This window comes from Pseudochaenichthys georgianus, chromosome 15, assembly GCF_902827115.2.
Source record: "Pseudochaenichthys georgianus chromosome 15, fPseGeo1.2, whole genome shotgun sequence".
In the NCBI taxonomy this organism is placed as follows: domain Eukaryota; kingdom Metazoa; phylum Chordata; class Actinopteri; order Perciformes; family Channichthyidae; genus Pseudochaenichthys; species Pseudochaenichthys georgianus.
In genome coordinates this window covers 8,537,878-8,565,861 of record NC_047517.1, presented here as the reverse complement: position 1 = coordinate 8,565,861, position 27,984 = coordinate 8,537,878, and the positions used below count along the sequence as shown (strand labels likewise).

The 27,984-nt window shown below is 44.3% G+C and overlaps 1 protein-coding gene across 2 annotated transcripts in view; it reads right to left on the bottom strand.

The window, feature by feature from the left end:
• Positions 1–27,984, bottom strand: part of blnk (B cell linker) — a 156,257-nt gene that overhangs the window by 25,587 nt on the left and 102,686 nt on the right. For both annotated transcript variants that reach the window (XR_011644542.1, XM_034101149.2), the window contains exon 5: positions 2,971–3,017. Coding sequence is in view for 1 of the 2 variants with exons in the window: in XM_034101149.2 (XP_033957040.1) it covers positions 2,971–3,017 (47 nt within the window). In the remaining variant the exon portion in view is untranslated. The remainder of the gene's footprint in view (positions 1–2,970; positions 3,018–27,984) is intronic.

The following is a 27,984-nucleotide window of genomic DNA, read 5'->3' as shown; positions in this document are numbered from 1 at the left end:
ACGTTTATTAAAAGAAAAACATGCATTATAGTCGGGAGGGGACATTGGCAGAGGATTACTGGAAAAGTACACAATAAGTACTTCATAGTACTTGTGGGGGTAGTTTTACTAGTACTGAGTCCAACAGGATCAATCTCACGAAGAACTAATGGCAACAAAAAATAATTCCCTCATCAAACTTAGCAGAAGTGGCTTGATTTTGTTCTCAGCAGGGGACTTTGACAGAGTATTTCTCAAAAAATACACAGTCAAAGTACTTCAATGTATTGTAAGTAGTAGGCTAACTAATACAAAGTCAAACAGTATCAATTTCATTAAGAACTAATGGTAACATTTTATTTGTATCATTCATCAAAGATAGCAGAAAACATGCATTATGTAGGCTACTAAGGAGGGGACTCTGACAGAGGATTTAATCCTTACTTACAAAGTACACAGTAAAGTACTTCATTTTATTTCTGGTAGCAGTCAACTAGTAGCCTACTGAGTCCAACAGTGTCAGTTTTATTAAGAACTTGTGGTAACAAATATTTGTATCACTCATTGAATATAGCAGGAAAGAAAATGAAGAGTGCAGAATCGCTGTATGGTTTAAATCTCCTTAGTTACAATGTTGTCCATTTTAGACAAAGGCTTATTATATTTACAGTCCTAATAACATTCATTTTCTGGGCTCAATATGTGTCTTGGCTGTTTTCGTTGTGATCGCTACATTCACCTTGTTCAAACACTGACCCAGATCGCTGGATCGCTAGAAACACCGCTGTCATCAGGCTGGCAAGGGCTGTTCCATGCTCTGCTCAACCTCCCGGCGGGAGGCTCCCGCCTTCCCCAATGGACTCAGTAGGGTGACGGATCGGGTAGTGACACTCCCTGCTGCCATGGAGCATATGCCAGCCGGCGGAATATTACTGCCAAAAGTCACGTGACTCACGTGACTTTTGGCAGTAATATTCCGTCGTGGAGTTATGGCAGGAAATTAGCTCCATACTCAAGACACAGATGAGCACTGAGAATAAGCTACATTTGACAGAGTTTTTGGTTCGATTCCACAGGTCTCTGGTTAACTCAAGCTTACGAGATGTTCATGTATTGTTTTTTATTAAACAATACTTCAATACACACCCCACTGGTGAATTTTATTAAGCTTTCTGTGTCCTAATAAAGGCAAATGCTAACAAGTGGCTAATTGAGACATGACAATGATGTAGTTTGTTTATAGCATTACCTTTTCACTGTGTTTTAATTTACTATCATTTCATCATCTAAAAGAGTTCACAAGTTTTGAAAGTCTACTGACAAGTCATTACTGAGGAAATGTGTGACACATACCGTATTTTAAGCAACACACGTTGGGGGTGAAGTGTAAGTTGCAGGTCTCCCTTGAAAAAGAGATCTATGATCTCAATGGGACCAATCTGGTTAAATAAAGGTTTGAAATGAAATGAAATGAAAGTTCAAGTATGGTGTCATGGAAAGATCAATTTAGCAAAAATGAGTATATGGCTTTTCTGTTAGACTGGCACAATGTTCCACTACAGTGTGTGTGGTCAGCATATCATACAGTCTATGGTTACCATGGAGCTGTTTTTGCTATACATGTCTGTTCAGTCAACTACAGCACAGGAGGAAAAACACAGGCTGTTTGTGGTAAAAAATGTGCATACAGAATTACAGTTTTAGATTATTAAGGAAACGGCTGTTCATGATTCATAGTAATACTAATCTTTAGACAGCCTTTAGTCACCATTTGGCCCGGAGATTAATGTGAAACCACGGACACTCACATGATTATGAAACATTTAAATTCCTAAAGTGTTTTCCTATTCATTCATTAAATAGATCGGCTCTGTATATTCTTGTTACGTCAAAGACAAAGTGGAAACAGTTTGGTTTATTACTGGCTTTGTGAGATATTAAACAAAGTTGTGTTATGTGATGAATATTAAGAGTAAGTTATGAGGCTCTGATATATGAAGCAATGACTCACAAATTAAAAATAAATGTTTCTACATTGTGTGGGAGGACCAGAGAAAACTCTCAGTATTTTATTAGCTCTAACATGTTCTTTCCTGGTTCAACAAGGGATGAACAACCATATCAAAACAGGACATCATAGAGAAATTAGGACACACATTATTCAGTGAAAATGTGTCGTACCTGTGCAGTGTATAAATCATATTACATTTCCCCTGCTTGTTCTATGTTAGGCCTAAAAGTTAATTAAACGAATTAATTAAACGTGTGTCCCAAATAACAAAATTCACATAAAATGAAAAAGATAATGAAATGGACTTCACTTACATATCTTCATTTTTTATTGCTAAATCTATGCTAAATCAAGAATAAGTTAACATTCAAAGTGTAAATAGAAAATAGTTATTTCATTTTTTGTAATAGTTTTATAAATGTGTTTAAAAAGTAGATATAAGTTGGTAAAACATATATCAAGTTTTAGTTTTACTGACCCATTTCAGTTAATCACTGATATTAACAGACATGTTTTTTTGAAACACACGCAAAGACACACAGGGATACATAAAGAGGAACAACATACTGACAAATGTGCAGGTGCAGCCAGGCAGACAACACACAGATCCAGCTGTGTGTACACAAGTCCAGACAAACTGCATACACACACACACACACACACACACACACACACACACACACACACACACACACACACACACACACACACACACACACACACACACACACACACACACACACACACACACACACACACACACACACACACACACACACACACACACACACACACACACACACACACACACACACACAGTAATTTTACCTCTGAGATATCCTCTAATTTTCAAGTTTTGTATTTTATCAGGCACATTATAAAAGCTATGAACAGGAGGAGGGGGGGGGGGAGTAGGTGAGAATAGAAGAAGGTGTGATTGAAGTGTGTGATGACTGCGATGACATCAATATGTTACTTACGGTTGGTAGACAAGACTGAACTTGTTCATGTCACTGTCAGACAGGCTCTGTGGAAGCATGGCAGAAATCAATTTAAACACATGGTGGTACATTTGGAGAAAATGTGAGAACTTGCTGTGATTTCTTACAGGCAGGGTGACGATACAAACTTGTCATCCTCCCTAAATACATGCATTTGAGCTTCTGTGAAGGCACAATTATAGTCATGCATCACCTCAGAGCCGACAGGAGATGGCAGCACCTCACTAAGGGCCGCTCCATCAGCTATCTCCATCACTTTGTTTTCTAATGAAACCTCTGTAATTTTTAAACTGAACCAGTACGGAAGGGAAGTCCCTTGTACGTACAGCATTGTATCAGCAGGGTCAGATATGGTTACAAAAATGACAGGCTTGGATTTTCATCATTTTAGGGGCAAGGCCATTTGGCCTTTGGTGTCACACAATTTTTCAGGGCGCCAAGGCCACATGCCAGGGCACAAAGGCCATTGAGGGAAACATTTGGATTTGGAGCTTACAAATAAATAACTTCACTTTCTGATAAGAAAAACACACAAATGACATGGAAAACAAATCACTTTTTGTTTTTGCACCCTTAACATTTATGATGTCAATCTAACCCAGGGGTGGGCACACTTTTTTGCTCGGGGGCCACTATGTGTTTTAAAATTTGACAGACGGGCCAGGCCAGTAGCAGATCGGTGAAAAAATATTTTGCTGTCCACTCCTCATTAAACACTCGGCACTCAATGTTGACTTTTCTTTTCTTTGGTCCACTCATTGTTACAGATGCAGGTTCAAAGGTGAATTAGGTTCAAAGGTGAATTATTGCGTCATTGCGTCATCGTTTGCGTCATGACGTAACCGTTTACGTGCCTTCTTATGACACACACTGCGTTCTATTTCGTCCCTACTGACCGCCAGAGGCGGTGCTTTAGCACTGGATATGTCCATCGCGCGCATGCGCAGCTCGAGTACCAATAACAACAAAGTCACCTGTGACCCACGTGACACCGGCTATATCAGCCGGTGTCGTCAGAGGATCTGTTCCTTTCATCTTCTCGCTGCGCGAGGGTACCGTGGCTACATTTTTGTAGCCTACAGCGTTCAGGTTTGAACGTTTGATCTGACGGATTTCTCTGCAAACAGCTGGCCGCGTGCAGCTTCGCGACTGACAGTCGGAGCTACGGGTCGTTAACGCGTCCTCCAGGAGCTGTGGCCGGCTGTGCAGAGCCTCAACAGACAGGTTGTGTCAGCTTGTTGCTGGTGATGGCTGTGTTTCCGCACCCTCTCCCAGCCAAGTTGTCCTGATTACCGTCTTATTTTTTGTGGCTTAGACTTTCTGGTGACGACAGTGTTCCCGCTTCCTCTCCCATAAAGTTGCCCTTATGCTCTTTTGAAAGTTCTGCTTGTGGCGTTGTGCCCGAGCTATCATTAGCATTTGAGTCCCAGCTTTGGCTGCGTCCCTCATTCAATTTAGTATGGAAGCCCAGAGGGTCATACTTTAAACCCGTTTTTCGTTTAGATGCAGAGAGTAAGGTAAGTACTTTCTATTTTTAGAAGCTATTATCTGGTCTTATCATTTGTGTTCTGACTTGGTCGCTTGATTGTTAGCAGTAGTGTTAATTTCGTCAGCTATTTTTTAATTTAGTTTTAGTCTTAGTCCTGTGTTAAATTTCCTTTTTCGTTTTAGTCATATTTAGTCACCTTCATCCTGTTTTTATTTAGTCAAGTTTTAGTCGACTAAAAGTCTGAGCATTTTAGTCTTATTTTAGTCGACTAAAACAGTAAACATTTTAGTCAAGATTTAGTCGACTAAAAGTCTGAGCATTTTAGTCTTATTTTAGTCAAAGAAAACTGTTGAGTCTTTTTTAGTCATCAGATTATATAGAACATTTCAGTCAAACTAGTCTAGCCAAAACCAATAATTTGTCATTTTAGTATATAAATAAATAAGATTATCTTGTCCTTATTTGATGAAAAACAGGTTGAATGATTGAGCAGCTTTGCAGAGAGTATCTGGTCAGGTTTGTGATGTTGTTACCAGCTGTGTTTTGGCCACATTGCTTCTCTTCTGATAATACAATGCATTCGCTTTTTTTCTCCGCCTCATTGTAGCGAAAATGGGCCCAAATATCACATCGTTTCTTTCTCCCAAGCAGTGGTGGCTTTAGACTTTTTCGTTGTCAGTCATTTTGACGGACAGGATCGTAACATTTCCGTCATAATCCATTATTACCCGTCGAGTGCACAATTTATCACTCACTCGCGCTGACGGGGGGGTATTCGGTTAACGCGACCACTGCTCCTAAGCCCTGTTGTTGCCATTTTATTTTCTGTTAAATAAGGTTAGTTAGACCACCCGAGTCTTCCTGACAGTTCATATTGTGCCGCTGCCCGGTGTAATTCAAATGTACCGCCGCGCGCAGCACAGAAACAGCTGCTGCTCTGCCGCAGCACCGGAAATGGAACTGCTGGGAGAAAAACTGACTATCAGAGATTTAACGTTATCTTTGATAATATTTCGTCTCCTCATTTTTCGTCAACGAAAGTAAAGAGAGATTTTGTCATAGTCTTTATTTAGTAAACTACATTTTCGTCTCGTCACTTTTCGTCAACGATATTGCATGATGATTTCGTTACAGTTATTGTTTACTGCCGTCGGTGCCGTCTCGTCATCGTCTCGTTTTCGTCATGGAAAAAAAGGTCGTTGACGAACATATTTCGTCATAGTTTTAGTCAACAAAATTAACACTAGTTAGCAGCAGCCGCTTGGCTAACACCTTGCTGTTGAGCTTAACTATTGACTCAGGGCAGTGCTCCCGCTCCCGGTAGCATAGGGTTTGATTGCAGTAGCGCTAGATCGTTGTATTACTGCTCCTAGTACTAGACTCTTAGCACTAGGATGATATGCAGAGAACATCTTCACGGCGGGTGCTGTGTGCTCTGCATGTGCGGTTACTACTGTAACCAGGCACGGTTCTATGCGGGCTGTTCTCTTTCTTAGAAGCTAATTATCTGGTCTTAACATTGTGTTCTGACTTGGTTGCTTGATTGTTAGCAGCAGCCGCTTGGCTAACACCTTGCATGTACTGTTAAGCTTCATTATTTAACTCAGCCGGTGAGGGCAGTGCTCTCGCACCCGCTCCCGGTAAACGCATGGTATGGTTGCAGTAGCGCTATATCGTTGTATTTACTGCTCCTAGTACTAGACTCCTAGCACTAGGACGATATGCAGAGAACAATCTTCACTGTGTGCTGTGTGCTCTGCATATATGGCCATTAAGGAGGATTTCATCCTCCCAATATTATATTGTCTAGTGGGCAGCCGTTGGCTGCCACTTTTAGGCACCGGCCACAGTTACTATTGTAACTAAGGCCTAAGCCGTAAGTACTGGCCATAATTACTACTGTAACTACGGCTCCAAGCTGTGTAAGTACTGGCCATAGTTAATACTGTAACTACGGGGTTAAGCCGTAAGTACTGGCCATAGTTACTACTGTAACTATGGTTCCAAGCCGTGCAAGTACTGGCCATAGGCAATACCGTAACTACGGCTCTATGCTGTGTAATTACTGGCCATAGTTACTACTGTAACTACGGTTCCAAGCCGTGCAAGTACTGGCCAGAGTTACTACTGTAACTACGGCTCTATGCTGTGTAAGTGCTGGCCATAGTTACGACTGTAACTACGGTTCTAAGCCGTGTAAGTACTGGCCATAGTTACTACTGTAACTACGGTTAGATGCCGTGTGAGCCCTGGCCATGGTTACTGCTGTAACTACGGCTCTGTGCTGTTCTCTTCTTTAGAAGCTAGTTATCTGGTTTTAAACATGTGTGTTATTTGACTTGATCTCGCTTGATCGTTAGCAGCAGCCGCTCGGCTAACATCTTGCGTATACTGTTAAGCTTCTTAATTTTACCCAGCTAGGTGAAGGCAGTGCTCTCGCTCCCGCTCCTTCTACCGGTAATGCGGGTGTAGCTACATCCCTTTTTTTGTTTGGCGAGTAGTAGCACCGCTCTACTCTTCCCGTTCAGCAGGTAGCCGGTGAAGGCTGTGTTCCCGCACCCGCTCCCCGTTACACTGCATCTGGCATTCGTCTCTAACTCAACCAGTGAAGGCAGTTCTCGCCCCCGCTCCTGGTAGACGCCAAACTGCCTCGTTTTTCCATTAAGCAGGTAGCTGGTGAAGGCTGTGTTCCCGCACCCGCTCCCGGTTACGCTGCATCTGGCATTCGTCTCTAACTCAACCAGTGAAGGCAGTTCTCGCCCCCGCTCCTGGTAGACGCCAAACTGCCTCGTTTTTCCATTAAGCAGGTAGCTGGTGAAGGCTGTGTTCCCGCACCCGCTCTCGGTTACGCTGCATCTGGCATTCGTCTCTAACTCAACCAGTGAAGGCAGTGTTTTCGCCCCCGCTCCTGGTAGATGCCAAACTGCCTTGTTTTTCTGTTAAGCAGGTAGCTGGTGAAGGCTGTGTTCCCGCACCCGCTCTCGGTTACGCTGCATCTGGCATTCGTCTCTAACTCAACCAGTGAAGGCAGTGTTCTCGCCCCGGCTCCTGGTAGACGCTAAACTGCCTTGTTTATTCCGTTAAGCAGGTAGCTGGTGAAGGCTGTGTTCCCGCACCCGCTCCCGGTTACGCTGCATCTGGCATTCGTCTTTAATTTAACCAGTGAAGGCAGTGTTCTCGCCCCTGCTCCTGGTAGACGCTAAACTGCCTGTTTTTTTCCATTAAGCAGGTAGCTGGTGAAGGCTGTGTTCCCGCACCCGCTCCCGGTTACGTTGCATCTGGCATTCGTCTTAGTTTAACCAGTGAAGGCAGTGTTCTCGCCCCCGCTCCTGGTAGACGCTAAACTGCCTGGTTTCCATTAAGCAGGTAGCTGGTGAAGGCTGTGTTCCCGCACCCGCTCCCGGTTACGCTGCATCTGGCACTCGCCTCTAGCTCAGCCAGTGAAGGCAGTGTTCTCGCTCCCGCTCCTGGTAAACTGCCTTATTTTCTAATCCAGCTAGGTGAAGGCAGTGATCTCGCTCCCGCTCCCTCTGCCGATAACGTGGGTGTAATTACATCCCTATTTCTGTTGGGCGAGTAGCGGCGCGGCTCTACTCTTTCCGTTAAGCAGGTAGCTGGTGAAGGCTGTGTTCCCGCACCCGCTCCCGGTTACGCTGCATCTGGCATTCGTCTCTAACTCAACCAGTGAAGGTAGTGTTCTCGCCCCCGCTCCTGGTAGACGCGGAACTGCCCTGTTCTTCCGTTAAGCAGGTAGCGGGTGAAGGCTGTGTTCCCGCACCCGCTCCCGGTTATGCTGCATCTGGCATTCGTCTCTAACTCAGCCGGCAGTGTTCTCGCCCCCGCTCCTGGTAGACGCTGAACTGCCGTGTTTATTAATCCAGCCAGGTGAAGGCAGTGCTCTCGCTCCCGCTCCCTCTGCCGGTAACGTGGGTGTAATTACATCCCTCATTCTGTTCGGCGAGTAGCAGCAACGCTCTACTCTTTCCATTAAGCAGGTAGCTGGTGAAGGCTGTGTTCCCGCACCCGCTCCCGGCTACGCTGCATCTGGCTACCTACAGAATGGTTCATTCATGTAGCGCCTGTATGGCTTCTCTTGAGCCCGAGGACGGCCACGACCGCTGCCCCTCCTGCCTCGGCCGCCTCTGGCGGTCAGTGGGGACGAAATTCGAGCATCTGAGGGAGGTTCTCACGGTAAATGTGCTATAGCTGCATGCCTCGGGTGCTCAGAGTGGCTCGAATCACTGAGGTGGAACGTCTGGCAGCAGCCAACAGACACCTCTCCTTGTCACGTCCTCCTCCAGATCAATTCGGCCATTCCCGGCGACTTGAGGGAGCGATGGCTGTGTACTCCCCCCAACAGAAGGACTAGAAACAGGCTGTCCTCTAAAGTGGATCGGCTAGCTGCCGATAGGGGCATGATGAAGTCGCCTCTTGGCCCTTCAGCCTGGGCCCGGTGTAGGGGCTGCTAGTGGGCCGCCTGTCCCCCCCCCCCTCCTACGGTTGGCGCCCCTCCTTCGGTTGGCACCCCTCCTTCGGCTGACGCACCTCCTTCGGTTGACGGAGAGTCCTCCGTAGCGTACCAGTCGAGCCAGGGGAGCTGTTTAGGTCAGCTGCCCTGGAGGCACTGGAGCGTGCCGCCCAAGCTAGGCAGACCAGGCAGCAGCACTCGGGTCCTCGCAGACCTGTGCCCACTCCCAGCAGGCCCAGGGGCCGCTCTAGCAGCCATACTCAGCTGCCGGATTACAGGGGTGGTCTGCAGAGGTCTTAGCGGCCCACTGAACCGCCTCCCAATGACTTTCGTGCCACATGTCGCCCGCCTTTCAGCCGGCCTCGTGCCCCAGAACCTTACCGGAGCTCCCCAAGAGGCTCCAGGGTCCGGGGGGCTGGGCCCTGAAATCCCGGGGGTGGTCGGCGGCTGCTTTCCCAGCAGCAGCTCAGTTTCTGGGCAGTCTGTACTTCCGTCCCTTGGGTGGTTTTCACCTTAACCCAGCGGTACGGACCGCAGCTCCGGCTCCTAGCCTTCGGCTGGGTCTAATTGACAGTCGTCAGCGATCCGGCAGGGGCCCTACCTCTGGGCCAAGAGTTGTCCGTCCTTCTGTCCAAGGACGCGATCAACCCAGTAAGACCCTCTGTTTAGCCAGGGGGTTCTACTCGGCATACTTTCTCGTGAGCAAGAAAGTCGGCGGATTTCGCCCGATCTTGGACCTCAGAGGAATCAACAGATTCCTGAAGGTGCTGCCATTCTATATGCTGATTACTGCATACGCACAGGTGGAGTGGTTCTCAACCGAGGGATGCCTACTTCCACGTGGGCCGGGCAAGAGGGTGCCTTATATTCAGTTCCTCCGGCCCTTGGGCAGACTGGCAGCTGCCTCGGCCGCTGGGCCCTTAGGCCCGCTGTCGTTGCGCCCCATGCAGATGTGGCTGAACAGCCTTCACTTGGACGCCAAGTGGCACAGGCACAGGGAAGTCAGGGTGTCGCAGCATTGCTCCACTCTCCGTCACGCTGGAGGGGCAGGGCCGATCTCCTGGTAGGCGTGCCCATGGGCGCCATCCCATCCCGCCAGGAGACCATCACCATAGGTGCATGTCTCTCAGGGTGGGGTGCAGTGCGGCAGGGCAGGACCGTTCAGGGTCAGCGGTCTGCCCAGTAGAGTGCGCGCCAGGTCAACGTGCTAGAGCTTCGGGCCATGCAGCTTGCACTCACGCACTTTCTACCCCAACTGGGGGGCAAGCATGTGCGTGTTCCTTGGGGACAGCATGTACATTGTTGCTTAGACAACAGTCCCTTCTAGATAGTGGACGTTCTCACTCAGTAAACTGCACACAGGAAGGAGGAACCTATTGCGGTGAGCACGTTGTAACTTCCGGTTGTTGTTGTCATCTCCGGGTATCCCGTGTGCCTGTTCTGTTGCTGATAGCTTATTAACTTAAACTTAATCGATCGTTTTAAAACTCTTGATCACGGCAACTGCCTGACGTTGTAATCACACGTTACTACAGCTTAAGCACTCACAACTCTCCTTCTCTTAGCGACTGTAACTCCACAGTTGCCTACACTCTTTTCGGGTTTGCTAACGGTAGCTACTTTAGCTTGATAGCTAGCCATGGCTCTTTCCTCACCTTCTGGTGCTATTTCCTGCTCTTCCTGTCTCATGTTTGGTTACTTCCCGGCCTCCCTTACTGTTAAGGATACATGTGTTAAATGTAGTATAGTTGTTAGGTTGGAGGCGGGAATCATAGCCATAGAAGCCTGGCTCCGCATCTTAGAAAGTAACTCAGCTAAAGTAAAGCCCATGTTAGCATGTGAGGACCGGCAAAAGGTAGCTCCTCTTAGCCGTCCCCCGGCAACTCCCGAGCAGCAGGGAGGCTGGGTGACTGTTCAGAAGGGGCATAACGTGAAACCCGCAGGTCCCCACCAACCCGTTCACGTATCTAACAGATATTCCCCACTCAGCGAGACACCCGCTGAGAAGCCAACTATGGTTATTGGTAGCTCTATTATGAGACACGTGAATTTAGAGACCGAAGCCTCCACAGTCACATGTATTCCGGGGGCCAGAGCGGGCGACGTTGAGGCGCATCTTAAACTGCTGGCTAAAAATAAACATAAATACGGTAGGATTGTTATTCACGTCGGTGGTAATGATGTTCGTTTACGCCAATCAGAATGCACCAAACTTAATGTGGAGTCGGTGTGTAGTTATGCTAAAACAATGTCGGACACCGTAATCTTCTCTGGTCCCCTCCCCAATCTGATCAATGATGACATGTATAGCCGCATGTCATCATTTCAGCGCTGGTTGTCTTGGTGGTGCCCAGCAAACAATGTGGGCTTCGTAAATAATTGGACAGCCTTCTGGGGAAAACCTGGTCTGATTAAGAGAGACGGCATTCACCCTACTTTGAAAGGTGCAGATCTCATTTCGGCAAACATTTCAGGGCTTTGTGGACTTAATCCATGACAAACTGGAGTTGAGACCAGGAGGCAGAGTCGCAGTTTTACACGCTTCTCTGCGCTCTCTCCTAGGCAGTCACCCATAGGAATCCCGAACCCAATAAAATACCCAATATTAACGGTGTGTGTGTCTGCCCAAGGACAATTTAAGGTAAAACCTAATAGAGGTGTCATACATAATAACCTAATAAAAGTAAATGTAACAACTACTACAGTGCAACAAAACAGGAAGATTAAATGTGGTCTCTTAAACATAAGATCTCTAGCATCTAAAGCAATATTGGTAAATGATTTAATATCAGATTATAATATTGATATATGCTGTCTCACTGAAACTTGGTTGAGACATGAAGAATATGTCAGCATAAATGAGGCCACTCCACCCAGCCATGTCAACACTCATATTGCTCGAGGCACGGGCCGAGGAGGTGGAGTTGCAGCAATCTTTGACTCAAGTTTACTTATCAATACTAAACCAAAATTAAATTATACCTCTTTTGAAAGCCTCGTTTTTAGTCTTACGCATCCGACCTGGAAAACTTTGCAGCCAATCTTATTTGTTACAGTGTATCGTGCACCAGGTCCTTATTCAGAATTCTTATCAGAATTCTCTGAGTTTTTATCAACTTTGGTTCTTCTTAGCACTTTGAATTACCCTGCGTCGAAAAGTGCTATATAAATAAACTTGCCTTGCCTTGCCTTGCCTTGCCTTGCCTTGCCTTAAAACAGACAAAGTAATTATCGTAGGTGACTTTAATATTCATGTTGACGATGATAAAAATAGCCTTACTGTTGCATTTAACTCTATATTAGATTCTGTTGGTTTCTGTCAGAGTGTAAATAAACCAACCCACTGCTATAATCACACTCTCGACCTTGTTCTGACTTATGGTATTGAAATTGAGCAACTATTAGTCGAACCGCATAATCCTGCTTTATCCGACCATTTCTTAGTAACTTTTGAAGTACTGTTACTAGACTACAAAGCATTAGTCAAAAGCTCTTGCAGCAGAAACCTATCTGTTAGTGCTATAGCCACATTTAAGGAAGAGATTCCACCAATACTTAACTCGATAGCATGTCTGCATGTAGGGGAGGAAACTTATACAAAATGTACACCACCCCAAATTGATCATGTTGTTGATAGTGCTATAGATGCGCTGCGAATAAAATTAGACTCTGTTGCTCCTTTGAAAAATAAGAAAATAAAACAACATAGATTAGCTCCATGGCATAATACCGAAACCCGCAAAATAAAGCAAAAGTCTAGACAACTTGAAAGGATATGGCGTTCCACTAAACTTGAAGAATCTCGTTTAATTTGGCATATTACTCTCAATGAATATAAGAAAGCACTGCGTAAAGCGAGAGCAGCCTACTACTCTTCATTAATAGATGAGAATAAGAATAATGCAAGATTTCTTTCAGCACTGTAGCCAGGCTGACAGAGAGCCACAGCTCCATTGAGCCTTCTATTCCCATAGCACTCGGTAGCAATGATTTTATGTGCTTTTTTAACGATACAATTGTTACTCTTAGAAACAAAATTAATGACCTCTTACCTTTGACCAGTATAGTGTTATCAACAGCTTCCGGAAACGTAAGTTCTAATATTACACTAGATAGGAAACTAGAATGCTTTTCAACCATAAGCCTTGAACAATTAAATTCAATGATTCTCTCTTCTAAACCATCAACGTGCATGTTAGACCCAATTCCAACTAAGCTGTTGAAGGAAGTTTTTCCATTAATTAGCACTTCTTTATTAAATATTATGAATATGTCTTTATTATTAGGCTATGTTCCACAATAATTCAAAGTAGCAGTGATAAAACCGCTTCTTAAAAAGCACAACCTCGATCCAGAGATTTTAGCCAACTATAGACCTATTTCTAATCTTCCGTTCCTCTCAAAAATTCTTGAGAAAGCGGTCGCAAAACAGTTGTGTGATTACTTAAAAAACAATGATTTATTTGAAGACTTTCAGTCTGGCTTTAGAACACATCATAGCACAGAGACAGCTCTGGTTAAAGTCACAAATGATATTCTAATAGCCTCAGACAAGGGACTTGTCTCTATTCTTGTTTTGCTCGATCTCAGTGCTGCATTTGATACTATCGACCATGATATCCTATTGCAAAGACTAGAGCACTTAGTTGGCATACAGGGAACTGCTTTAGGCTGGTTTAGGTCCTATCTATCTGAACGCTCTCAGTTTGTACGTGTTAACGATGAATCTTCCACGCAAACCAAAGTTAGCCATGGAGTGCCACAGGGCTCAGTGCTCGGACCTATTTTGTTCACATTATATATGCTTCCGTTAGGCAATATTATAAGGAATCATTCTGTAAACTTTCATTGTTATGCTACATTTGTCAATCAAGCCTGATGAAATTAATCATCTAAATAAAATTCAAGACTGCCTTAAGGACTTAAAAACGTGGATGACCTTAAACTTTTTGATGTTAAACACGACCAAAACTGAAGTTATTGTACTTGGCCCGAAGAATCTACGAAACAAATTATCTAAAGATATACTAACTATGGATGGCATTAATTTGGCCTCCAGTGAGACTGTAAGGAATCTTGGTGTTATATTTGATCAGGATTTATCCTTTAACGCCCACATAAAATCAATTTCAAGGACCGCCTACTTCCATCTACGTAACATTGCAAAAATCAGGCATATCTTCCCTCAAAACGATGCAGAGAAACTAGTCCATGCATTTGTTACTTCTAGGCTGGATTATTGTAACTCTTTATTATCAGGGAGTACCAAGAAGTCAATCAAGTCGCTTCAGCTGATTCAAAATGCTGCGGCTCGTGTACTAACCAGAGTTAGGAAAAGAGACCACATTACTCCTGTTCGGGCTGCCTTACACTGGCTCCCTATAGAACACAGGATAGAATTTAAAATTCTTCTTCTCGCCTACAAAGCCCTTAATGGGCAGGCGCCATCTTACCTTAAAGAACTCATTATACCCTACTGTCCTACTAGGGCATTGCGTTCCAAGAATGCAGGGTTGTTGGTTGTTCCTAGAATCTCTAAAAGTGCAATGGGAGCCAGAGCCTTTTCTTATCAAGCTCCACATTTGTGGAATCAGCTTCCAGTTTGTGTTCGGGCGGCAGACACCCTATCCGTTTTTAAGAGTGCGCTTAAGACCTTCCTTTTTGATAAAGCTTATAGTTAGGGCTGATTAGATTCAGCCCCTAGTTTTGCTGATATAGGCTTAGTTTGTCGGGGGACATCTTACTTCTTCCTTCTCTCTGTCTATACCTGTGTACTCTCATGTTCCGATTAACCCAGCTTCCCCAAATGTCTTTCTTTTGGTGTCTATATACACTGGGATCCGGAGTCATGGATGATCCTGCGGTCCTGTGTCCTGGATCGCGAGCGCTGGATCTTGAGTCGTGGCTGTGGTCCTGGATCATAAGTCCTGGATGGATATCCTCGTGGATTCATCTTCCTATTATACACACATGCATTTCCAAACATCTGGACTACCTATGTTGCAAATGTATTATCTTTTCAATTTACACACGGCATCTATTGCACGTCTGTCCGTCCTGGGAGAGGGATCCCTCCTCTGCTGCTCTCCCTGAGGTTTCTCCCATTTTTCCCTTTAAACTGGGTTTTCTTTGGAAGTTTTTCCTTGTACGATGTGAGGGTCTAAGGACAGAGGGTGTCGTATTGTCATACTGATATTCTGTACACACTGTGAAGACCACTGAGACAAATGTAACATTTGTGATATTGGGCTATATAAATAAACATTGATTGATTGACTCCACTCTGAATTTATGTGGCTGCGATTCTGCCCGACATGTTCGGGTCGACGGCGCCACGGCGGGGTACCACAGGTCGGTGTCCCTCTTTATGAGAGGGGCTTTACGGCAGCGTCCCCCTTGCACCCCGAGGGCTCCGGCTTGGGACCTGCCCTTGCTGCCGGATGCCCTATCCTCCCTTCGAGCCCCTGGCCCAGGTGGGGCTTAGGTGGCTGCCCACAAAGGCAGCATTTCTGCTTGCCATAGCCTCAGGGAAGCGAGTCGGGGAGGTGCATGTCCTCTCCATAAACAATACATGCCCGAGGTGAGACTCTCAGGCGTTGCCCTTTGGGCAAATGTGGCATTCCCGCCCGGGGTCCTTCCACAAACCCACTTCAATCAGCCTGCCCAGCTGGCACGCTTTGATATTCAGGAGTACGGCACGTCTAAGTTGCTGTGCCCTGGGGGTGCCCAAAGGGCGTATATCAAGGCTACTGCCTGTATACGGCAGGAGGAGCAACTCGTGGGTCACAGGTGACTTTGTTGTTATTGGTACTCGAGCTGCGCATGCGCGCGATGGAAATATCCAGTGCTAAAGCACCGCCTCTGGCGGTCATCCGGGACTCATAACTCGTGGCAGCGGCCGCTGTAAAGTATTCACTGTCTGACTGTCACACAAGCAGCTGATAAATATCCCCCATCCCCATCAGTGAATGTGTTTTAGTCTGAAAGCTGTTTGGCATCACAACGCTGTTATGAAAGTTTCTCTGGCATTCTACAGGTGAAGTTAGCATAGCAACCGAAGCTAATCATACTATCTTGACTACTTGTTCCTATCATATTGTGGCATAAGCCGTTTTCTACAGGCACATTTTACCGGCGTAGTTTTCGTCATGATTTTACTTGTGATGGCCAAATGTAGCCCATGTATTGATTCCATCCGATAGATGCAATAATACAAAACAACAGCAAAACGTCTGCCTCTTCACAATGGTCAATAACAGTGAACGGATGGTCATTAAAGTAAGGTAAAAATAAACAGAATCACACGTGCCTGACTTTATATAAGTGTTTTTAATAAGTGTGTGGTCGCATTCTAGTCACTTTGCTCAGCGCTACTGCTTGTTACAACTTGTATTCGCTGTACTCGCCATGAACTGTTATTGCTCAGGTTAATCTCGACCCCCTCCAATGTAAGCATGACGTATTTGGTTCTTAGATCTTGCCGGTGGTGTCTAGAGTGCGCCATCTAGTGGGATCAACTGAAATGCCGGGTATTGCAGGAAAAATGCAAAATGAATGCGGTCTTTACTATCATTTGGACGATTTTGTACCAATATTCGGCGGGTCGGATTAAAATGCCCAACGGGCCGTATTATGGCCCGCGGGCCTTAGTTTGCCCATGCCTGATCTAACCAGATGACCCACTATCCATTTCCAGATGTATAGATACCAAGATTATTTGAAAAACTGCAACCAGAGCACACGTTAAGAGCTCCAGCCAATGCCATACTGAAACATTCCCCTGTAAGACGATAGACTTAACATAAAACACAACACTGTTAGACAAAACCCATAAATGACAGAAAAACTACGACTATGAGCCAAAGCAGAACATGTGGCTCTCCTCCTTTAACTAAACTTCTATAGTGCATCCTGTGAAAAGGATCCCTGAATGTGTTCTTGGAACTGCTTCTTCACCATATCAAACTTCCTACGCTGCTGAAGTACCTCCTGAGAAAGATCCTGGAAGAAGAAGATTCTGTTGCCCTGCCATTCGACTCTCGTCTTGTCGCGGGCGGCCCGTAGAACGGCTTCTCTGGTGCTGAATCTCAGTAAGCGGACCAAAATGTGTTGGCTGTGCCCGTCATCCTTTTTCGGTCCTACACGATGTGCTCACTCCAGTTCGAATCCCATATCCTCTTCCAGGTCGAGCTTTTCAGCAAATATGCTAAGCACAAAACCATATAGCCTACAGTAGGTCCTGTTTCTCAGCATTTTCTGGTATGCCCGTTATACGAATGTTATTCCACCTCCCTGCATATGTGACTTTATCTTGGAGCTTTTTCATGTGTGCTGCGGTCATGGGCGGCACCAGGATTTTTTTGCTGCAGTAGCTTAGCTATATGACAGCAAGGCGTTGCTAGTTAATTTTCAAAATAAATAAACAAACAATACCAGTGGGCCAAGCACGAGCCTGTTCATATTGTAGCGTTCACCGCTATTCAAGATCACAGATCACTCGAGCCTTCAATGTCGAAAATCTTCTCTTTATTTTCTGGTATTGACGGCCACAGCCACGCCTTACAGAACCAATCAATAGTATAACACTCATTATGACTTTTCCCCACACTCGAACACAACTCCTACCGTCTCGTACTCCCTCCACACTCACACCGAAAACGCACGCACACACACCTGGAAGGGGCGGTCTCCCCCTAACTCCCACCAACAACATTGCCTAAATAACTTGACAAATGTACTAAACTGTGCACATCGGATAACTGAAATAACTATTAACTTGGACACGCTACAATATTATCATTAATATTTACATTAAAACATTCCTTTGACACTTATAACATTACTTTGCAAGGTAAGCACAACCAAAATAAGTTTGTAAAAGCAGAATTTGAACACTGTTTCTGTGCTCCTACAATATTTGTGTATAATACCATTACACCCTAAGCGTACAAGTACACGATGGCGATCGTTCACTGTTTCAACTGGCATGCTGTGGCGTTTAACCTCATCACCACACCGCAAACAGGCACACGCATTATTTTAACAACATTAGCCAAGTAACAGTTTGCGCTTTAACTTACAACGACCCCTGATAGATCTCGCGAGAATGTGTATAAATATAGATACATTTTCATAACAAAACAATGGGGTTGCTAAGCCGTTGCTAGACCAATTGTTGGAGTTGCTATAGCACCTTGGCTGTTGCTAACGTCCTCTAGGTTAGAAATCCTGGCTTCAGCCTCCGACATCCTTCCTCCAAGCTTCTCCACCGTGCTCTGTAGTACTTCCAGGCCCATTTTCACACATCTGCTGCAATTCCTCTCAGGAGGCTGTTAATGCTTGCAAGTTCAGATTTTGTGTCGTCGGCACGTGTTGCCTGTCTGCCGCCTTGAGCTTCCATCTCTGTCGGGCTCTTCTTCGGATTCCTTGTTGTTCGAGGTAGATGTTGCTTCGGTTCCTGCGACATGCTGGCTTATACCACTATCTGAGACTATTTTAGTAGAGTTTGGTCCAGTTTTATAACTGTGGCATGGGGGCAGAGTAGCTCAGCGGAGCAGAGCAAGGGGCTAAGCAGCCATGATGGTCACTCTCTTCACCGGAAGTCATCATCAAGCATTTATAAAGTTTATCCGGCTGCCCTTAGCCATTGGGATTTTTTGTGCCGTTTAATGTCTGCCGTGCAGTAAGGCAATTGTGATTCGCAAATGAAAGGAAATGATTACCATAAAATATGCAACAAAATCCCGCTAAATTATGTATCCCCCTCGTCATTCATAATTCATCGCTCCAGGTCGTTACTTGCTCTGTGTCTTTTCTGCTTTATATTTGTCATAATGTTAGATCCATGACAACAAAAGTAGTGACACTTGGATATTTTGTGTTGAAGTGTGTAAGGTGTCAAATGAACAAATAGAGAAAGGCTTGTGATGAAAAGCTAATGTTTGAGATATGAGCCTAATATGGGTAGTTAAATCAGATATGAATAATGTACCGACGGAAGGGTCTTCGGTGAAACATATGTAATGTTGTACTGTTAAGATGCCGACAGTTGATTATATAATAGTTTTCCAAAGCTGTGTATGCTCACATTACCTTGGTGGGTGAATATGGGAAGTTGGGTATAACTAAAGGATGTATTACCTCTAGGAATAAGCCCATAAAAGCCCTTTAAACAGAGATTGTGATTAAATCATTTGTAAATCAGAGAGTGAGATCACTTAATATGACTTAACCGCCTTCAAAGTACTGAACCTTGGCCTCACAGAAACAGTCTTGATCATCCCACTCACTAACAGGAGAATATCGGTATAAAATCAGACTTAGCCTTTTGACACAGAATATAATATCAAAAAGTCAGTCCCAGTGGATATTCAGACACTGCTCCTACACTGAATTATTTATAGGACTCTCTGTGCTGGTTAAAATGAGACACAAGAGCTCTACTAGCTGCAGCCTGTCCTCGGTATGATGGACCAGGGAGCCAGGCACAGAGCAGCATTTAATGACACATTTTCATTATTTACATGCAGTCCGATTAGAATGACATATGGTGAAACTACCATGTCCATGGTTCAATCTTTTTAAAGCTGGAGTTCAAGCATGCAAGGATGTTTTGTGTGAATATAAGTAGTGTGTATGGGTTCCAAATTGAGATTATTTAAAAGAAGGCTTTATAGAGTGGTGCAGGAACCAGGCCCAAAACCCAGAACTGAGTAAGCATTTTACAACATAAGGTTCCCTTGTTTCGAAATTAGCGTTTTTTTTTTAAATGTAGTTTTGTTTAATGTAGTTTTGTTTAGACAACTGAAATAAGGTTTGTTGGAAACACAAGGGTTAGGCTTATTATGGTTTAATGTATTTATTTGTTGCCTACTGTGACATGTTTACATGGTTATTCATGTGTCTATACTCTAACAATGCTAAAAACCTAATCCTATCCAAACTATAAAGTAGATACATCGTGCAATGGTATCAACACATATTTTATACTAAATTGAGCAATGGACATACAGTGAGCAGTGGCACCCTTTCTTTCTGGTATCATCTCAAACTCAGCTTTCTTTTAGATCTGAACAACACAACTGTAAAACTTAGTGACGCCTGTTAGGAAAATATCACTCGGCACCAGGTTGATCTTCAATACCAGGATACATGTATTTATTATCCTTGCAAGAATGGAAGTAGTCATCACATACAGAGCTGCATGGGACCAAATAGTTCCCAGAATAGTGTCCTTGACATGCTTATACATAAGAGAGTGTTACAGTCACAAGATGCAGAATACTGGTTCAAAGCAGTATTCAATATTTAGTTCAGATTAGCTAAGGCCTGCATAATCAATAAACATGACAGTCATATGTCTATCTCCATAGAGGCTGAATCATCATGTTAATCGTTGTCACATACACTCTAAAAACAAATGCCTTGGCTCAACAAAGAACATCAACGCAACAGTTTGCATCGATGTTTATTGAGTTAAGACAACTTCTAATGAAATTGTCTTAAAGCAAAAAAGTTATTTGAGTTAGGGGAGAAGGCTTTTCTTCTACAATCAGAGGTGTTTTTAATAACCACTTACTTAATAATTGGTATTATAAACACAAGTTTTGAAGTTGATTACTCAAAAGATTAAGTTGTTCCGACTAGTTTTACCACATGATTTAAAATGAATTTTAAGTTGTATGTACTTAATTACCCTCATTCGGGATACAAGTTATTAAGTTGATTACTCCAAAAATTAAGTTGTTCCTTAGCTTGTTCTTGTCCTTGTTCTTAGCTTTTTCATGTTTTTGCCTTTAAAGAACGAAATTAATTGATTCCACAACAAAAATATTAGGCAATTCACTTTTTATTTTGAACTGCAGTTGCAGTTGCTATCCTGGCTCCAAAATGGTGGAATGAGCTCCCCATTGACATCAGGACAGCAGAAAGCCTGCACATCTTCCGGCGCAGACTGAAAACTCATCTCTTTCGACTCCACTTCGAGCGATAGAATTACTAACAAAGAATTACTAACAAAGCACTTATATACTAATAAAGGACTGGCTTATAGCCAGTTGAGTAGCACTTGAAATGTTTGGCTCTACGAAACCTGATGTACTTATATGATTCTGTTTTCTTCAAGGTTGTGTCTTCCTGGTCGAATGTACTTATTGTAAGTCGCTTTGGATAAAAGCGTCAACTAAATGCAATGTAATGTAATGTTTATTTCAACACATGATGTTTCAATCAGGAGAGAATTCATTTTGTTTGAACATTTATTGACACATGCCATATGATAAGGTGCATGAACACCTGAAATCACAGCTGACTGCAGGAGAGAGGAGAACCATTTTATAGTTTGGCTGCAGCACGCTGATTGGCTGCTGGAGAATGAGGTGAAATGTAATAGGTTAAAGAGAACGCCTGTGATGAGCTGATTATATGCAGCTGCGGAGTGAATACACCCAGTCTTCCTGAAAGAACTTGCGCTGAGCTTCATTTAAATCTTGAAAAAAAAGATAAATAACACAAATTTAAATTGCCCCACAAATAATAAATAAACACATTAGCCATATTACCAAGGGAAATGGGGACACAGCAAATAAATGCTGCCATCACAACGAAGTTAGAGGCCTTTGCATATTTAAAACCAGTGCCAAATATGTAAAATCTGTAAAGTTTTTGTAAAACTACAGAAACAAACTTTCAATGGCCACCAATCTGCAGATCACACACATCCATTTTACAAAAGATGTAACAAAGATGTTTACACTGCCGACAGTCATTATTTCAAATAGTATGAACACATTTAACGCAGAATGCTTGCTCATTAATTTGTTTCCCTCGATGGTTGATGATAGTTGCCATCGTATGGTCAGATCTTGGGGTGGTCCGGTCACTGATGAAGGCGATATTCATGTCCTTTTGAAGCACATTAAATAATAGGTATAAGAGATAATGAATTAGGTAATTGCATACTTTTTAAACTGTCACTCTTACGGCCCGTCCACACAGCGGCGTGCGTTGACGCTTGCCGGCGGGCGTGTCTGAAACTCGACCAACAACCAATCACATGAATCTCCCGCCCCTGACACACAAGCAGCGGTTTGATTGGCCAGAGCTTGTACTGGCATATGATTCGATTGCCTGACGCTTCTGCCGAGGCGTCAAAAGTTGAACATTGCTCAACTTTTGCAGCGAGCCACGCCAGCTACGCTCCACGTCGCTTCCCGCGATGCAGTTCGGCGAAAAGTGACGTCACCCCATTCAAAGTGAATGGGGAAGCGTCAACACACGCCGCTGTGTGGACGGGCCGTTAGCGAATTCAGAGCCATTATTACCAGCTGCTAAAGCAACGCTGGTATTGTTTTCACCTATTGAGTCTGCATGTGTGTGTCACCATGGCAATGTGGTCCTGAAGACACACAGAGGTGCTTTTGAGTACTTTGCCTAGTGTTTGAATGCATTTGGACAGATTTTGTCAATCACAACCGTGCAAGTTTTAGTATCTTCTCATCTGTTTTGCAGGTTCCATACGATATGTGAACTGGTTAAGTGAAGAGCAGAAGCCACTTTTCAAATGTTACACAATCCTTTTCCCATGCCATTGCTGTAAACACCTATCCATGCTGAACGTTGCTAAGATATTATTGATTGGGGTGTGGCCAAAAGTGCAATATGCTTCAAAATGTAACTGACACAGAGCAGTGCTTTTGTCCTGTGTTTTTACACTGTGCCCATGGATTTTATTTTATTTCAAGATTTTAATTACGTCGCTAAACGTTGATGGCTATAGTTCTCTGCGTACTTCAATTGTATTGTGCTATTTTTGAAAAAGGGAAAAAAGTGAAATTACCTAAATGAATATATTCTGAATGGGTGACTGCCAACAACTTGCATTTCAATGACAACTCTAAATAACGATCCTACCTCAAGAAGCATGTCCTTGATCTGCTTCACCGAGATTCATTTTTAATAAAAAGCGATATCACTATAGTAACCAAAGTATTGTTACTCTCACAGTAGCCTCTATACTTTGTACCCTCTCATGCCCCTTTCACACCAACGCGTTTTCAGCTCCGGCTCGGAGCTGGAGCCTGAAAAGTACCGGTTTTTCTTGTTCACACCGCAGAGGCGCTGCCTCTTAGCTCCGGAATCCGGTTCACTTCCAGCTCCAACAAATTGTCAGTCTAGAGCAGTGCTTTTCAAAGTGTGGTCCGCGGACCACTGGTGGTCCGTGAGTATATTGGTAACATTTCACATTTTAAATTAATTAATTAAAGTTTTCCGCACTCTCGCGGGAATATCTCCGCAATGGAGCGAGCTTAAGTTTCACTTTCGATTGCATGATATAGCCCAGATAAACACCTTCATCACACATGTGGCCACTTGTTTGTACCATTTTCAGGCGATTTGTAAAAAACGATGTGTTTTTGGATATTTGTGGAGTTAGGTGGTCCTCGAGTGTTTTTTTATTGGTTAAGTGGTCCTTGGTATGAAAAAGTTTGAGAAACACTGGTCTAGAGGCAAGCGCTTCGGAGCTAAGAGGCGGCGTCGCTTACGTCTCTCTTACGTCGAGGCGGGGGCAGGGGCATGGGCGGGATCAGCCTCCTGAACAACAAAATGCTTGCGTGTGATGTTTGTAAAGTTCCAAGTAAAGTCGTCCCTTGTAAAGTCGTCCGATGCCTTCCATGTCGTTTCGTAAGAGGATAACCAAAGCGAACAGCGCTTCAATACAATCGGCCATTGTTGTTGTTGTCGGCCATGTTTTCTTTTTCTGCAGGGAGAAATTTGAAGATCACGTGACATAGACGCCAGCCATTGGAATGAATGGTGAAAAAAAACGGGGTTTGTCAAACAGAGCACATGGTGTAGTCCAAACGATAGCTGGGGATTCTGGGTAGTGTATTGTATAAAAAAATATTTGTTTCTCCGAATCGAAGGGGAAAAATACAAAAGCATTGCACACAATTTAAACCAATCAATGTTGTGCAATTAACAAGGATAATCTGGTGTTTTTTAGTCGATGAGTAGTGCAGATATCACTGTAAAATCAATCGACAGTAAGAGGAATACTTACTTCCGGGTGTACAATTCTCCGTTATCCAATGGGAATGGACGCTCACATTGCCTTTAAGGGCAGCCGACACAACGAATGCCGTGCTTCCATGAGCGTCAAATCCTGCCGCTGATGGGAATACATTGCAATCAGTTGAAAGCTATTTGCGTCCCTTTATGACGCTGAAGGAGCCTAGGAGCGCCACAACTGGACGCCACGGACACTGACCAAACGTCGCTCCTGGACGCTTAGGGAGTGAGAGTGTGTTGTTCTGGTACAGTGCGATCTGCATTTTCAACACAACCCAGGAGCTCTTTCATCTGACCATGGTAAAGTGGCGTTTATCGTGTCTCACTTAACAGGAAGAGCTGCAGCCTGGGCTACTGCAGAATGGTCTAGAGCAGGGGTGCCCACACTTTGTTTGGCTGGTGAGCTACTTTTGAAATGACCAGCTCACCGAGGTCTACCAACCAAAAATAAAATCCCAAATTGCAAGGGTTGCTGAATAACACGTTGTATTTATACATGAGATAACTACAATAGGGCTGCAACAAACGACTCATTTGATAATCGATTAATCTATCGATTAATGAAACGACTAATCGACTATTCGGACTATTACTGTACGCCTTGCACAATTTCTCAAACGCTCTTATTTAGCCATCAACTTTTAGATTTAGCTTGAGGTTGTTTTAGGCATGTGGAAACTAACAATGAAGACAATAAAGATTAATACTTGATTCAAAAATACATATATTATTAAATTAACTTAACAAATTGTGAACAAAATTAACATTGTTTTTTATTTAAATTAAATAAATAATATTTCACATCAAAAGAAACAACAATGTTTTAACAAATCGTATTAAATAATCTGATGACAGAACTGTAAACAGAATAGCTGAAACTTTAACAAAATAAAGAGTAACTCTGTTACCTCTAATCATTAACCCATGTTTTTATAACTGAGTTAACTCCGTGTGTTGCTGCTAGCATACACAACACCTGACGTGGAAACGTTACTCGTGGACGGGGCTACAGAGCTACTAGAAAGACAGTCGAGCCCGGTGCATTCCTCCGTCTGGATGTGGAGCACTTTTGCTAAATGTTTAGACAAATTGCTCGTGTTACCGCCCTCACATGTTAAACTCTCTTAGCAAAGAGCATTGTCCACCTCAAGACGGGTAACATTTAACCACACCTTGGAGCGCTTCTCGCCGCCATCTCCTCCGTGTTTTGCTGCATGTAGCAGAGCGTGTGTGTAAACTGCCCCGCCCCCTCGCACACAGACGGGAGACAGAGAGATCTCGTCTCGATTGGAAAGATCAAAAATACACCGACCATAGACGCATTTGTTTGTCTTTTTGCATGTTAGAAAGGAGTTGGCGACACTAAGACTGCGAGATAATGTTTGTGTAGCAATAATACATGACCTTTCTCTTTCTCAACTCGCTACTCGGAGGGAAGTCGCTGTGAACACTCCGATAATTTCTCTCCACGTTACCTTTCTTTGGCAGAGTGACGCTTGCTTTACAAATAAGGCAAATAACCTTTGAATGTGACATCACAACAAAATATTCTTCCTCCCATTCTGGGTGGAAGTGGTATGTCTTTAGCTTCTTGCTGCTCCGTCCCGCACTCATTTTGTTGTTTGTCTCTTTAACTTAATTTGAGTTCTCATTCATAACACTCCGTTCGATGTCTCACTATGGGATGCGCCTCAACGCGTATGCAAACAGAAGCATCAATCTCATTACGCCAATCCTGATTGGCTGGTGATCTTGACATCAACGTCAGGGAATCCACCCACCCTTTAAGTAGCTTGCGCTACGACGCAGCGTCATTCAAACACCTCTTCTCGCTTCAGAGCACATCTCGAATTATCAGTAACCGGGCTAGCTTAACGGTCCACAGACTGAACCCAAAACTAACATTCGGTCGACGGGCGCTTGCCGGTTACTTTTTTGCTTTGCAAGAAGACTGATCAATATTAACACACCAGTTAATATTGTAATCTGCCTCGCCGTTTCTTTCTGTCGAAATAACGGTAAGGTTTGATTTATTTCTTCAAGCTAGTAACATACCTGTTGCTAGCTTTTTCTTCCCTCCACACCGACACCACGGTAACGAGGACGTTTTCTTTTCTCTCTCACACCAGAGGAGACAGAGATAAAAAAGGTATTAACACACCAGTTAATATTCTTTAAAGAATAAAATCTACACCGTCGCTTTTTTCCTTTCGGACTAACGGCAAGGTTAGATTTTTTTTTCTCAGTAACTTACCTGTTACTAGCGTGTCCACTCCACGCCGACACCCCGGCGAATGAAAATGGACCCCTTCTCTCCCTCACACCAGTATATTACCCACACAGGAAATATCTGAGGTTCGCCTTTCAGGGTGTCTGTTACGAGTACAGAGTACTTCCCTTCGGTCTGTCTCTCAGCCCGCGAGTGTTTGTACGGTGTACGGAAGCCGCGATAGCCCCGTTAAGACAACAGGGTATTCGCCTGGCAACTTATCTGGACGATTGGCTCCTTCTCGCACAGTCGGAGCAAGAGGCTATTACGCCGACGAATGTCCTCGTAAAACACCTGCTCGATCTGGGTTTTGTAATAAACACAGAATAGAGCATGTTGTCCCCAGCCCAGACTGTACTCTTCCCCGCGCGTCATCGCGCGCGGAGAGTGATGGTCACGATGAAATGCGTAATGGCACTGCGCCACTGGCTACACCCAACTTTTCTAGTACGGGGCGTGCCTATGGGTGCTGTCCTATCGTGGAAAGTGGTCACCACAAACGCATGTCTGACGGGCTGGGGGGGTATATACGAAGGTCGACCTGTGAGGGGTCTCTGGAGCAGAGACCTCCAACGGTCACACATAAATTATCTGGAGCTTTTAGCGGTGTTCCTCACCCTGAAACGTTTTCTGCCTTTTCTCAGAGGACATCATGTCCTGGTGAGGACAGACAACACGACCACAATATCGTATATAAACCGCCAAGGGGGTTTGCGTTCTCTCCAGTTACACATGCTGGCACGCAAACTGATCTTATGGAGCTGCGGACGTCTCCTCTCTGTGAGAGCGACGCACGTACCAGGAGTGATGAACCTCGGGGCAGATCTGCTGTCCAGAGGTTCACCACTATATGCAGACTGGACTCTACATTCAATAATTGTGAGTCAGCTGTGGGTGCGTTACGGCCGAGCCGCGGTAGATCTGTTCGCATCAAAAGAAAATGCTCAATGTCAGCTGTTCTTTTCAATGCGCGATTTAAACGCACCGTTAGGCGTGGACGCGCTCGCGCACGTTTGGCCTCAGGTCCATCTGTACGCGTTCCCACCCCTGGCTCTGATACCCCCAACTCTGGCCAGAGTGAGAGAACAACACCACACACTTATCCTGATAGCTCCACACTGGCCTGCAATGTACTGGCTGGCGGAGATATATCCGCAGGGACATACTGTCTCAGGCGGGGGGGGGGGGGGGGCGATCATTCACCCACACCCAGAGCGCTTGACACTATGGGCCTGGCCCGTGAGTGGTACAATCCGAATACAGTGGGACTCCCTCAGAAGGTGATAAACACTATTCAGAGTGCGAGAGCTTCCAGCTTCCAGTACCAGGTCTCTTTACGACTGTAAGTGGAGGGTGTTTGAGGAGTGGTGCCTTCAAGAAGGACACATCTCTTTTCAATGTCCTGTCGGGGTGATTCTATCATTTCTACAGGACTTAATTGATAAACACAGAGCTTTCTCTACGATCAAAGTGTACCTGGCTGCTATTGAGATCATTGATCTCTTTTCCAAGGGAGACCTGCTCAAGTAGTTCCACATGAAACATAAAAACATAAATAGACCAACAAAAGGACATCATACAGCATCATTTACATAATTATCCACATAAACAGGTACCAATAGCTTCCGATTGACTAGCATCCGATCGAGCTTTAAAAACATTTAGTGGCACCAGATTGTTCAGTTTCCATTTAATTTG